The sequence below is a fragment of the Suncus etruscus genome, chromosome 17 (genome assembly GCF_024139225.1).
Source record: "Suncus etruscus isolate mSunEtr1 chromosome 17, mSunEtr1.pri.cur, whole genome shotgun sequence".
Lineage (NCBI taxonomy): Eukaryota > Metazoa > Chordata > Mammalia > Eulipotyphla > Soricidae > Suncus > Suncus etruscus.
Window position 1 is genome coordinate 61,912,767 of NC_064864.1, and position 14,204 is coordinate 61,926,970.

General features: G+C 34.9%; 1 protein-coding gene across 2 annotated transcripts in view; it reads left to right on the forward strand.

The window, feature by feature from the left end:
- The window catches only part of ATRNL1 (attractin like 1), a 733,758-nt gene that overhangs the window by 435,859 nt on the left and 283,695 nt on the right, over positions 1-14,204 (forward strand). Inside the window, exon 27 of one of the 2 annotated variants that reach the window (XM_049764404.1) lies at positions 4,770-4,881. The exons of the other annotated variant lie outside the window; for it this stretch is intronic. Within the exon in view, the coding sequence (XP_049620361.1) occupies positions 4,770-4,784 (15 nt within the window). The 3' untranslated portion in view covers positions 4,785-4,881. Of the gene's footprint in view, positions 1-4,769; positions 4,882-14,204 lie in introns of those variants that run through there. 2 annotated transcript variants of the gene reach the window in all.

A 14,204-nucleotide genomic window follows, 5' to 3' on the forward strand; every position in this document is an offset into this window, starting at 1 on the left:
AGCAGAGTCTCATGAACAGTGGTAGATATTGGCATTTATGGGTGTGGTGTGGTTGGATGTTATCTCTAAAACATAGAAAAATTGACACTATTGTGAACTGATGTTACCACAATGTGTTAATAGTTTAATAACTATTTAATAGCTTATTAATGTATGTATAAGAAAATCATACAAGGCAGTGTTAATGGAAATAAAAAATAACCCATTTCAAAAATGGTTTAGTAGTGAAAAACAAAACAAAATTAAAATGCAGAAAAGCCCCCTGCATTCTGGCAGCACTAATCACATTAGTTAGAATCTGGAAACAACTCAAGTACTCAAGAAGAGATGAGTGAACGAAGAAACTATGGTACATTTGCAGAATGGACTACTATACAACTATTAGGAAAAATAAATTCATAAAATGTGCTTATACATGAATGGATATGAAAATATTATGCTTAGTAAAATGAGTCAGAGTAATAAGGAAAGACATGGAATGCTCTCACCTATATGTGGGATATTAAATTAGTATGCTAATAATATTTAAAGACAATAGAGATGAGGGCTAGTATAACTGTTCTATGGTAGGAAACTGCCACATGAGCAGGGTAATGCATTTAGGGTAGAGAAAGGACACTATGACAATAGTTGGAAATGATTACTTTGGACCAGAACTGAGCGCTGACAGTAGGTAAAATGATATATATGATACCCCTTCAGTAACAATATTGGAATCCATGGTGTTTAGTGGGAATAAGGAAAGATATATATGTGTGTATATATATGTATACATATATGTAGGCAAGTGGGGATGGCAGGAGAGAAACTGTGATGATGATGATGATGATGATGGTGATGATGATGATAATGGGAAATGTGTACTGGTGAGAAGATGGGTATTGACATTATATGACTAAAACCTAGTAATGAACAATTTTGTATCTAGATCACATGATAACTTAATTAAAATTTTATTTTGGGGGCCGGAGCAGTGGCACAGGGCATAAGGTGTCTGTCTTGCACGTATTAGCCTAGGATGAACTGCGTTTCGACCCCCCAGTGTCCCATATGGTCCCCCAAGCCAGGGCCATTTCTGAGTGCTTAGCCAGGAGTAACCCCTGAGCATCACCAGGTGTGGCCCAAAAACCAAAAAAAAAATTTTATTTTGTTTAAAAACAAGATTGGTAAGAAGTAAACAGACCATTTTCCAAAAACATGTAAATAACCAGTACATTAAAGGATGCTCCAAATACCTTCCAGTTAATCACTAGAAATGGAAGTTAAGAGCCCAATGAGATATCACCTCACACCTGTCAAGAAGGCAATTTTCAAAAAGTCAGAATATAAGTGTTGGCAAGAGGGTGCAAAAGGGGAGCTTGTGCTGTTAGTGTGTTGGTGGGAATGTCAATTCGTTTAGCTGGTATGAAAAACAATATGTAGATTCACAGAAAATGTAAAATGAAATTATTTTATGAGCTAGATAACTTTCTAGTTATATAAGAAGACAAAGGCATTAAAATCACTGTCTAGGAGAGATACTTGCCTTTTCATTCTTATGGTAGCCTAGACATGAAATGGCTTACATATTTCCAGGTGGAAAATGGCTACATGTGTATGCACACATGTTTGTACATGCGATATTTTTTTTTATTTTGAGGGTGTCAAAGCTTATGGTTTTAATTGCTATCTTCTGGTTCTGAACTCAGGGACCTTTCCTGGTAGGTTTGGGAGAAATATAGGGTGTTGGGGGTTGAACCTTCGTCAACTTCTTGAAAGGGGCATCCTGCACTGTGTACAATCCTCCAGCCTCTACAATGACAATAAAAATGAGAAAATTCTGCTATTTTCAATGACAGGTTTGGTTGAACCAATTTATGAATGAACTTAGTATATTAAGTGAAATAAGTCAGATCCATAATGACAAGATTCAAACAATATCACTTATAAATGAAATCTTAAAAAAAATAAAGTCAAGAGTGAATAGTGGTTAGAAAGTATAGGGAACAAAAGATGTTTATGAAGAGATAAAACCTTCATTTATAACATGAATAAGCTATGAATAACTAATGTATATGTGTAGGGACTACAATTAATTATAGTGTGTTATACTAACAGCATGTGTTTAAAAATATTCTCTTGACATATAAGCAGAAACTAGTTAAATATTTCATGCAAGCCATTTGGGTTATTACTGTGATCAATCCATGTATATAATTTATATATATATATATATATACTCATGCATTTTTGAAGTTGGGTGACCAAACAGCCACAGAATTGGGAAGAGGTGTGCATGGGAGATTCTTGAAATAAGGTTCGAGGACAGTAGACATTGGTCTGGTGGAGGTTGGAATATTGTGTAATGAAACCCTATGACTGGTTGCTTACCCAGTGACCACCTCTCAGAGATTTTAGCAGGCATGACGTGATGTAGTATGTTGTAGGACCTTTCCTTTCCATTGCCTGATGATCTACAGAAGTCTGTCTTTATTTCCAAGGCTCACTGATTATTGAAATCACCTTCAGATTTTTTTTTCATTTTCTTAAAAATTTTATTGAAATTCTGTGGTTTACAATGCTGTTAAGAATGGTTTCTCATGGACATCATTTCAACAGCACACCTATCACCAGACCCCAAAATTCTCCCTACCCTGTTCTGTAGATCAGTTCTCCAGTTACATTGCCTTGGGATTTCTGTTGCTATCTTGTTGTATAACTTTAAGCCACATATAAGTGAGATTATTCTGATGTCATGAAATTTGCTTATACACGGATTAATATGGAGATTATTGTATTGAGTGGAATGAGTCACAGAAAAAGGGATAGACATAGAATAATCGCACTTACTTGTGGGATATAAGGAAAATAAAAGATAATATGGCAATATTCAGTGACAATAGAGAAAAGGTTCAGAAGGAGTAGTCCATGGTAGGAAGCTTGCCACAAAGAGTGGTGAGTGAAATTAAAGTAGAAAAGGGAACTACTGTGACAATGATAGCTAGAATTCATCACACTGGAAAACAATTGGTTGCTGAAAGGAGATAAAGTGATATGCGGCCAGAGAGATAGCATGGAGGTAAGGTGTTTGCCTTGCATGCAGAAGGTCGGTGGTTCAAATCCCGGCATCTCATATGGTCCCCTGAGCCTGCCAGGCGCGATTTCTGAGCATAGAGCCAGGAGTAACCCCTGAGCGCTGCCAAGTGTGACCCAAAAACCAAAAAATTAAATAAAAAAATAAAGTGATATTCATGGTACCCCTTAATTAACAATAGTAAAACCACAGTGACAAAGAAGGAGAGAGAGGTAAAATGTCTATCCCAGAGGCAGGCAGGCAGAGTGAGTGGGAACTGGGAATATTGTTGGTGGGAAATGTGCACTGGTGAAGGGTTATGCATGTTCTATGACTGGGACTTAACCATGAACAACCACAGTGCTTAAATGAAAGTAATGATATTAAAATAAATTAATTAGAAAAGAGAGATAATTCCATGTCTATTTCTTTTTTCTGACTAACTTCACTCAGTGTAATATAATCTAGTTTCATCCATGTTGCTGTAAATCGCACAATTCTTATCTCTTCTTAGAACTATATCATATTTCATTGTGTACATATGCCATTCATCTGTACTTGGTGTTTGGGTTGTTTCTATATCTTGGCTATTGTAGTAAGTGTGGTGATGAACATAGGTGTACAGAGATCCTTTTGTATTAATGTTTTTGTGTTTGGGGGATAGTGCCAGGAAGTGACATTTTAATATTTTGAAAAGATAGAAACTTCTAACCACGAATAATCAGTTTTGCAAAATTATCATTCAAGTAGGTTAGGTAACTGATAATCTCATCAAATAAACAAATGTTCACTGCCCAATTAGCACTTGAATAAATTTTGAAAGGTGTTCTTTAATATGAAAAGGAAAAAACTCCAAAACTTAAGAACCTTGTGCTAAGTGATAAAAAATAATACAGAATCAGAAACATGCACTGAAATAAAATAAGACCACACCAGAAGATTTAAAGGTAAGAAGAAAAGGAAAGACTATGTTTAAAGAAAAGTTGATTTCAGCCTCCAAAGATGTTTAGGTATAAAACAACTAATATAAACTAATCTAAACTCACCACAAATTAGGAATATGGAATGTAAATACTTAAAACAAAAGTTGAAAAATTTGAGAAAATCATTAAGTATTTTCAAATAGAAAGGCAAATGAAAACTCTGCCTTCAGGGACTTGAATAATAATACAGCAAGTATGCGCTTGCCTTGCATGCGACTGGCACAGGTTTGCTCCACGGCATCTTATATGTCCCCGAAACTACAAGGTAAGATCCCTGAGAACCACTAGGTGTTGTTCAAATCAAATAAAAAGAAACAAGAAATAGAAACTCTCCTTTTAGCCTCAGAAAAGAGAGTATTAAGAGGGATGTTTATAACAATATAGACCCACAATTATTCACAAAAATGTATAATATCCAGTCTAACTTTATCTCTAAATAAAACAATAAATTCAGAGAAAGGAAATTATAAACCTTTTAATGAAATAGATGAATTAGAATCCAAAAGGTGAATGATATCAGCAGTTTATTCCTTGAAATACTAAAAAAAATGAATAAACCCTTAGCTATGTATGAGAGAGAAACAATAGAAATAAGAATTGTTTTATTAATGAATTCTATCATCTTTCAAACAAAATATTATATCTTCCATCTCAGACTCTTTCAAGCAATTGAAAGAGGGAGGATTCTCCTAAACATATTTATAAAACCAACATTTTCTTGATCTTCATTCCAGACAAGAACATTGTAATAAAGAAAACTACAGGTTACTATTGCTGAGAAATGTAGATATAAAACCAACACAATATTGGAAAATCAAATTCAACAATACATTAAGAGAATTATTCATCATAGCCAAGTGTGATTTATTCCAGATACACAATACTGGTTCACAAATAAATCAATATGTAATGGATCAGATTGCCCAAAGAAAGATATTTAAAATAACACAATGATATCAATATATGCTGAAATATACTACAAGTTTCAAAATCTATTTCTGATTTTAAAGCTCTCAATAAAATCTAAATAGAAAAATATAGCTCAACAAAATAAAGATCGTATATGACAAATTCACAGATACCATCATACTCAAAGGTGAAAATCAAAGTATCCTCCCTTTGTTCAGGAATGTGACAGAATGCCCACTCTTCCTCCAATGGTTAAGCGTACTTTTATAAATCTTAACAAAAGCAATGAGCCCCGAAAAAAAAAAAAACTTAAGAAATCCAAATTAGAAAAGAAATAAAGCTATTGCTTTTGCAGATGACTTAATATTATGGAAAAAATAGGACTATACCTAAAACTAACAAATAATAAATGAACCCAGTTCAGGCAATATACAAAAATGTGTTACATTTTCATTTGCAAGGTATTGTGGAAAAAGAACTAAGAAAACAATCTCATTTGCAAGCTCACCAAAAAACTTAAATATCTGAGGGCGACTTAATGAAAGAGGTCACAGTTTTATATGCTATATGTTAAAATCCTGCATCTAAAACTGACACTGTAAAAAAAAAATAGAAATTACAACAAAATGGAATTTTATCTTATTTTCATGAATTGGAAGAATAAACATTGTTAAAATGGCCAATGCAATTCTTATCAAAATCTTAGTGATATTTTCAAAGAAATAGAACATGCAATTCAAAACTTTGTATGGCATCACCTACTGTTCTTAATAGACAAATAATAAAAATATTTTCACATTAAATATTAATTTACTTGGGGGCCGGGCGGTGGCGCTGGAGGTAAGGTGCCTGCCTTGCCTGCGCTAGCCTAGGACGGACCGCGGTTCGATCCCCCGGCGTCCCATATGGTCCCCCAAGAAGCCAGGAGCAACTTCTGAGCGCATAGCCAGGAGTAACCCCTGAGCGTCACAGGGTGTGGCCCAAAAACCAAAAAAAAAAAAATATTAATTTACTTATACTTTCTGTGTAGTGGGGAAAATCTTAATATAGTATGAAAATTGAAGAAATAGTCCTAGGCACATAGTAGTAACAGTAATTGTTGAATTATTGTCACAGTCAATTTATTGACTAGAATTGTATCCTGGTTAATGTCATTTCAGTACCTAACATAATACCAGGTATATGATAGAAAATGAAATGTTTATTAAATTATATAAACATTTAAAAGTATAAAGGTTTATTATGCTCTTTATATTTTCCCTTAAACATTCTTATTTTCTACTGTGTACTAAGGCATATTTTATTATACTCTATCTTCAATTCCTTTGCCTGAGGAGGGTTGCCAGTTAATTTGATCATAGTCTCCCTATGATTATTATTTAATTTCAGTTTATTGTTGAACTTTACTATTTCAACTGTAAAATCAAGAATTTCATAAAAAAATCAACACAAACAGCCTTGGATACTATTTCCTATTACTTTGATTTTAATGAAGTAATTTGAAAATGTTTTAATCTCCCTGTTTGATGTAGGCTGATACATTACCCAATAATGTTTGTAAAATTGCATTTATGCTGCTCAAAGAACCTCAATCTCTGAATGAATAGAGTTCACTTGTATTCTGCCATGCCATTCTATCATTAATGTTGAATGATGAGTTGAAATATGTATTTTATATAATGCAAGTAAATCCCATACTTCTAGCTACTGAAAAATTTAATTAAGGTATAGAATCTACAATCCAGTTTTATGAGTGCAACTAGAAATATTATGTGCTACATTAAAATTTCTTTTGCATGAGAGGTCTTTAATGGAACCTAAATAGTTCCAAAGCAAAATATTTTTTTTTACAAATAAGAGAATCTTCAATGACCATGTCATTGACACTTTCCTGTACTTGGCTGTCCTTTTTTGTTGTAAATTAAAATAGATGAAGGTAGTTGAGCCAACCTAATGATGGAGGGCAATTTAATGTGATAAAATTGATGAACTCTAAGCTGCTTTACTTTTCCTTTGGAGACACATTGAGTAGAATTAAAATTCTAGACAGTGTATTGTGATTTATGCTTTTTGTCATACAGTTATTAACTATTCATTGTAGTGATAGAGAAATAGGGATTAAGTCTAGGAATACTTTCTGTCTGTACAATACTCAGTTATAAGGATCCAACCATAAAGTTATGTTTAACTATTTACTTAGACAAATTTCTTTTATCATCCACCCAGATAACAGTGTAAGAAAAATGTTATCCAAGAAAGGTTATAAACTTAATTCTACTGCAATTAATTAAATGAAAAAAATATTCTAAAAAGGAAAAACTCATGGGAAAACAAGTCCAAGTATAACTCTGAACTTATGTGATCATATTTTTCTGTGTGTTGTGAATCTTGAACTGAAATACATACCAGAATTTAAGAAGGAAAGGTTCTAAAAGTGTCTCAGCATGAACTACGGTACACAGTCTATATTTAGCAGAATTCAAAAGTGGCTTTAATTGTTACTAGTATTAGAAGCAATATAAAAAAGAAAATATAAGGAGGGTCTGGAGTTATAATACAGTGGCCATGCAGGGCAGATGTACAGTGGGAGCATTTGCCTTGCTTGGCCAACCTAGGTTTGATCACTGACATCCCCATGGTGCCTTGAGCATGCAAAAGTGATTCCTTAGTGCAGAGCTAGGAGTAACTCCTGAGTATCACCTGGTGTAACACTAACAACAACAACAACAACAACAACAACAACAACAAAAAACTAAAAGAAAGCAAAAAAAAAAAAGAGCCACTATCCAGAATTTACCATTATTAGGCAATATTATTTGAACCATAATTTTCTTAGGTTATATCAGAAAGACCATCAACAATGCACATAATTAATTGTGCTTTCTGGTCACGTAATATGTGTAAAATAACTAATGAAGATGAGCAAGTCAAAACCAGCAAATGTTTCATGCAGTCACACCTGTCATTCTTTGGCACAAGTGTCATAGTTGTTAACTGAGACTGCTGAACATTAAATTCATAGTTTATCAACATTCAATTGGGACATTGGGTTTCTTTATTTCTATGACCAATCAAGAGAATCTCACTTTACAGACACAAATGCACTTTGAAGTGATGAATTATGGAAATAAATTATGGATAAAATGTAAAAAAATGTTGCATAGCTGTCTAGTGGTAATAGCACTGCAAATCCAAACTATAATCTCATTTTTTACTATATGTCACTTTGGGAGGTGGTGTTTGCTTGTATTTAGTGTTTTTGTCTTCAATTAGGAATTACCGTGGTACCAAGCCAGTGAGAATCACGATGAGTCTTTACAAGCTAAGAAACGGTTCTGATAAGTAGAAGTTAGTTTCAACCTACAGTAATTCTCCTGTTCATGAAAAAAAAAGAGAGAGAAGAGGAAAGCCAGGGATTTCCTATTAAATTTCTAAGTTATCAAGAGTCCAAGAGCAGTTCAAGGCCAATAAAATTAAAGGGGTAATAAAATTAAAGTGAAGTATGGAGTAAAGTAAATCCTTAAGAAATAGAGGTGCATGGCTAAACTTAAGTAAGTAAGCTGTGCAAAACTTATAAGTAAGCTGTACAGAATTCTTAGACTGGAGCATTATGAGAATAAAAAATAATTTATCATCCAGATAACTATCAGTGTGAATCATCTCCAAGACATAATAGTGTGTTGAAAGAGCAAATTGTAGGATCCACTCAGCATGTAAAGAACAAATATAGCTATAACTAAGTCACATATTATTTAGCAATTCATATATAGGAGGAAAACTTTAAAATAAAGAAAATGATTCATGTAATCTTCAGACTGAAGGTCTCATGTAGAAAGTAAGAAAAGCATTTATTTGTACTGCTCTTTTAGGGCTACACATACTGGCTGGTTTAAAATTGGAAACTTGCTATTTCACATTTACATTTAAAAACTTTACACTAAGTTCAATAATCAATTATTACCTTCAGATTGAGAGGCTAACCTTTCCTCTCTCCAGAGTTCTGGTGGTTGCTGGCAAGTTTTGGCATTTCTTGGTTTGTAAAAGCATCATTCATTTCTCTGCCCTCATGGTCACATGCCATTTTCCCCGAGTCTGTCTCTTCACATCACTTTATTTGTATTTGTTTGTGTTTGTTTGTGATTGCTTTGGACACACCTGACTGTGTACAGGGTTTACTCCTGGCTCTATGCTCAGGGATCACTTCTGGCGGGGGTTGGGGTACTATTTCGGATGTCTAACAGATGCAAGTAAAGTACCTTACCTGTTCTACAGTTTTCCAACTCCATCACTTTATTTTTAACTTATGCTAGCCATTTGAATTTGGGAGCTCACTTTCCTCCACTGTGACATTTTGACTAACTATATCTACAACAACACTATTACACATAAAGCCACATTCTGAAAATTCCAGCTTCTTAGCTTAGGTTTTTATTTTATTTCTTGGGGATGGCCCAATTTAATATCTATGTAAATAAGTATTGTTTAAATTGGTGTACATTACTGGATTGAATTGAATTATTTAGTTAATTTAAATTATTAATTAAATTGATATACATGATTATACCTTACAATTCAATGCACATTTACAATATAATTTTAAGAAAATATTAGCCAGTATTTTAATCATACATATAGCTTATCAAACTTATGATAGCATAAAAGTCTTTGAGAAATGAAGGAATAGAAGCCGAAGCAATAGTACAGCAGAAAGGGTGTTTGTCTTCATGTTGCCACACCCCACATTCTATATGGTCGCTTGAAAAATGCCAGGAGTAACCAGTAAAACTGTTAGAAGTGCTCCCCACTAAAAGGAAAAACATAACCAAGGCTAGTCTTCCATTTTGGACTTGCCCACGTTTCTACTTGGGATACATAATTCTTTCATTTATGGGAATCCCTTTTTCTTCTTTTTTATACACACATACATATACTAATATTTTTGGAGGGAGGAAGGGAGGGAGGAAGGAAGGAAGGAATGAAGGAAGGAAGGAAGGAAGAAAAGGAAGGAGGAGGAAGAAAGGAAAGGGGAAAGGGAAGGAAGGTTGGAAGGAAGGAAGGTTGGAAGGAAGGAGGAAGAGAGGAAGGAAAGAAGGAAGGAAGGGAGGAAAGAAAGGAAGGAGGGAAAAGAAAGGAAGGAAGAAAGGAAAGAGGGGGAAGGGAAGGAAGGTTGGGAGGAAGGAAGGTGAAAAGAAGGAAGAAAGGAATGGAGAAAGGAAGGAAGGAGAAGGATGGAAGGAAGGGGAGGGAGAAAGGAAGGAAGGAGAAGGATGAAAGGAAGGGGAGGGATAAAGGAAGGAAGGAGACGGGGAGGAAGGAAGGGAAGGGAGAGAGGAAGGAAGGGAGGGAGGGGAGAAAGGAAAGTAGGATAGGGAAGAAGGAAGGAAAGAGGAAGAGAGGACAGAAGGACAGGGAGGAAGGGAAGGAAGGATCAGGAGGAAGGAAGGAAGGAAGGAGAGTGAGGGAAGAAGAAAGGAGAAGAAAGAAGGAAGGAGAGGGAAGGTAGGAAGGAGTGAAAGGAGGAGAGGGAGGAAGGAAGTAGAGGGAGGGAGGGAAGGAGAGAAGGAAGGAAAGCAGGTAGGAAGGAGGGAAATAAGGATGGAGGAAAGGAAGGAGAGAGGGAAGAAAGGGAAGAAGGAAGGGAGGGAAGGAAGGAGAGAACGAAGAGAGGGAAGGAAGGAAAGAAAGAAGGGAGAGAAGGAAGGAAAGAATGAAGGAAAAAAGAAGGAAGGAAAGAGGATGGAAGGAAGATTAGTGATAGCTTTTTATTGCAATATGCATAATGATTTTTATTTTAAGCTTTATTCTTTTGGGGGCTAGGTGGCACACCCATCAATGTTTAGAGCTTACTCTTGGCTTTGTTCTCAAGAATTACTTCTGGTGGACTCAGTGGACCATAAGAGATGCTGGGTAACAAACCCAGGTCAGCTGTATGCAAGGCAAATACCTACCCACTGTTTCATCTGTAGCACCTCAAGCATTATTCTAATCTTCCCAGTCTAGGCTAGCTTCTTGCTTTGGTTGATATTTTTAAAGCACCACGTGGTTGATTTTTTTTTTAATTTAAATACCTTTACATTTACTTGTTAGTGAAATATGCATATACTTAAATATTTCTGTTATGCTTTAAGAAAGAATTCCAAGATACTTATAGAATAAAAATGATATTCATTATGCTACCCCTCTGAATTCCCTCGTGAGATCATAGGAATCATCAAAGATAAGAGTCTTTGTGTCAACAATTTCACAAGTCCTTCCTTTCCAAGCTTGGAAAAACATGGTTGGATATGCACTGTTTATTGACAGACCTGGTCATATTAAGATCAATAGATTACATTAACTTTTCACCGCATCACATAGCATTGCATTCATTTCTTGTAATTACTATCACAAGTTACTTCAAAGAATACATGTTTATTTCTAAACACTTGGAGGGCAGGTCAGAAGTCCAAATTGGACTCACTGACCCCAAATCAAGGAGTTAGGGAATCTCCTCCAAAGATTCTAGGAGAGTAGCCATTTCTGTGTCTTGCAGGACTTCCAGTCCTTTTATTCAGTAACTCCTGTATCCCAGAGCCTCTGCTTTCTTTCTTTCTTTCTTTCTTTCTTTCTTTCTTTCTTTCTTTCTTTCTTTCTTTCTTTCTTTCTTTCTTTCTTTCTTTCTTTCTTTCTTTCTTTCTTTCTTTCTTTCTTTCTTTCTTTCTTTCTTTCTTTCTTTCTTTCTTTCTTTCTTTCTTTCTTTCTTTCTTCTTTCTTTCTTTCCTTTCTTTCTTTTCTTTCTTTCTTTCTTATTTCCTTTCTTTCTTTTTCTTTCATTTCTTTCTTTCTTTCTTTCTCTTTCTTTCTTTCTTTCATTCTTTCTTTCTTTCTTTCTTTCTTTATTCTTTCTTTCTTTCTTTTCTTCTTTTCTTTCTTTCTTTTCCTTTCTTTCTTTCCTTTCTTTCTTTTTCTTTCTTTCATTCTTTTCTTTCCTTTTTCCTTTCTTCTTTCCTTTCTTTCTTTCTTCTTTCTTTCTTTCTTTCTTTCTTCTTTCTTTCTTTTCTTTCTTTCTTTCTTCTTTCTTTCTTTCTTTCTTTCTTTCTTCTTTCTTTCTTTCTTTCTTTCTTTCTTTCTTTCTTTCTTTCTTTTCTTTCTTTCTTCTTCCTTTCTTTCTTTCTTTCTTTCTTTCTTTCTTTCTTTCTTTCTCTCTCTCTCTCTTTCTTCCTTCCTTCCTTTCCTTTCTTTTTTTTTGGTTTTTGGGCCACACCCGGCAGTGCTCAGGGGTTACTCCTGGCTGTCTGCTCAGAAATAGCTCCTGGCAGGCACGGGGGACCATATGGGACACCGGGATTCGAACCAACCACCTTTGGTCCTGGATTGGCTGCTTGCAAGGCAAACGCCGCTGTGCTATCTCTCCGGGCCCTCTGCTTTCTTTTAAAGTTAAATCATCTTCTTACACTTTTTATAGACACTATCATACTATTTGTTATTTATTCAGATAACCTGGGATAATAACCAATTCATGTGACATCATTTACTCATACCTGAACATGAATAAATTTACTCATACCTCCTGAACCCTATCTATTGCAATTTCTAAGCCTCAGTACCTTTGGGATCCATAATTGAACCCTCTATACCTATTATCTAATTAAATCACACAGTATATTTTTCTTTGCCATGGTTAGCTTTCTATATGAATTGAAGGAATTAAAGGTTGTTTTCACATTTTTAAACACACTTCCAAATTTGATAGAGAAGCCTATTACGTGAAGACACACATTGTGTATTATGCTGACTACCAGATGGCAAACTGTCATAAATTCTCAATCCTAATCTAAACTAATTTACAAACTAAGTAGTTAAATATCAAAATATCTCAATTGGGGCCCGAGCGGTGATGCAAGCGATAAGGCTTCTGCCTTGCCCGTGCAGCCTAGGACAGACCGGACCACGGTTCGATCCCAAGACGTCCCATATGGTTCCCCAAGCCAGGAGCGACTTCTGAGCGCATAGCCAGGAGTAACCCCTGAGCGTCACTGGGTGTGGCTCAAAAAAAAAAAAAAACAAAAAACAAACAAACAAAAAAAGAAGCCAAAAACGATTATTTTATAGGTTTTAATTTTTAATCATTCATTCTTTTGTGGGGGGACATACCCTGAGGCACTCATGGGATTCTCCTCACTCTGCACTCCGAAATCATTTCTGGCCAGCTGGGGAAACCATATGGGACGCCAGGGATCAAATCTGGGTAAACTGCGTGCAAGGCAAAAGTCCTAGCCACTGTGCTATCACTCTGGCCCCAAATCGTTCTTTTTTAGTTGTTTTGGTTTTTTTGGCCAGGGGTTACTCCTGGCTATGCGCTCAGAAATCTCTCCTGTCTTGGAGGACCATATGGGACGCTAGGGTATCGAACCGAGGTCTGTCATAGGCTAGCGCAGGCAAGGCAGACGCCTTATGGCTTGCGCTACCACTATGGCCCCTAAACCATTCATTCTTATGTTAACACTTCAAAGTATTTAGGGACATCAAAAAAATGGCTAATAGTTTTTCTTTTGTATAGAAATCCTTTATGATGAGTGGGGGAAATATAAATATAAATGAAAATTGTACTCTCATGTGCCCTCCTAAACATAAAGATATAGGTATAGATTTATACATATGATATAATAGTATATAAATAACTATAAATCTCTGAAGACACACTTTTCATGGTCATTTAGTATTTCACTATAAACTATACTCAGGATTTTTTTAAATAATTGTCTAAATCTGATTATTTCATTTATACAGAATCATCATGTGGAATAACTGAGTTCAAGGATCCTACTTGTTGGTGTTAACTTTTAAAAAAAAACACCCAAACTATTTTCATTTTCCTAATATTATTATGAAGGCTCTTCATTAACTTATTTTTCGGTAATGAACTTATAGTAATGTCTATGTTTTTAGTCTCGATTTTCTTTGAAATAACTTTTCTTTTAAATTGTTAAATTTTATACATGATAAAGTTGAAATAAACCCATAATTTTTTAGCATATTAGTCAGTATCAGTTTTCAAATAATGAGGAAGAGGAATAAATACTTGTGGGTTAAATAGAATACTTAAAGATGACAGAAAAGCTGAGTTTGAACTGTGGCTCCTCTACATTCTAGTGTTCTCTGCTTGAATGAATCAAAACTGTCAATAGCACAAATTAGAAAGACAACATAAATAAAAGTAGAGCTCTTACCTCCACCAAAAGTTTTCTTTTTAGTGGGGAGTAGTTGGCAGATAACACTAA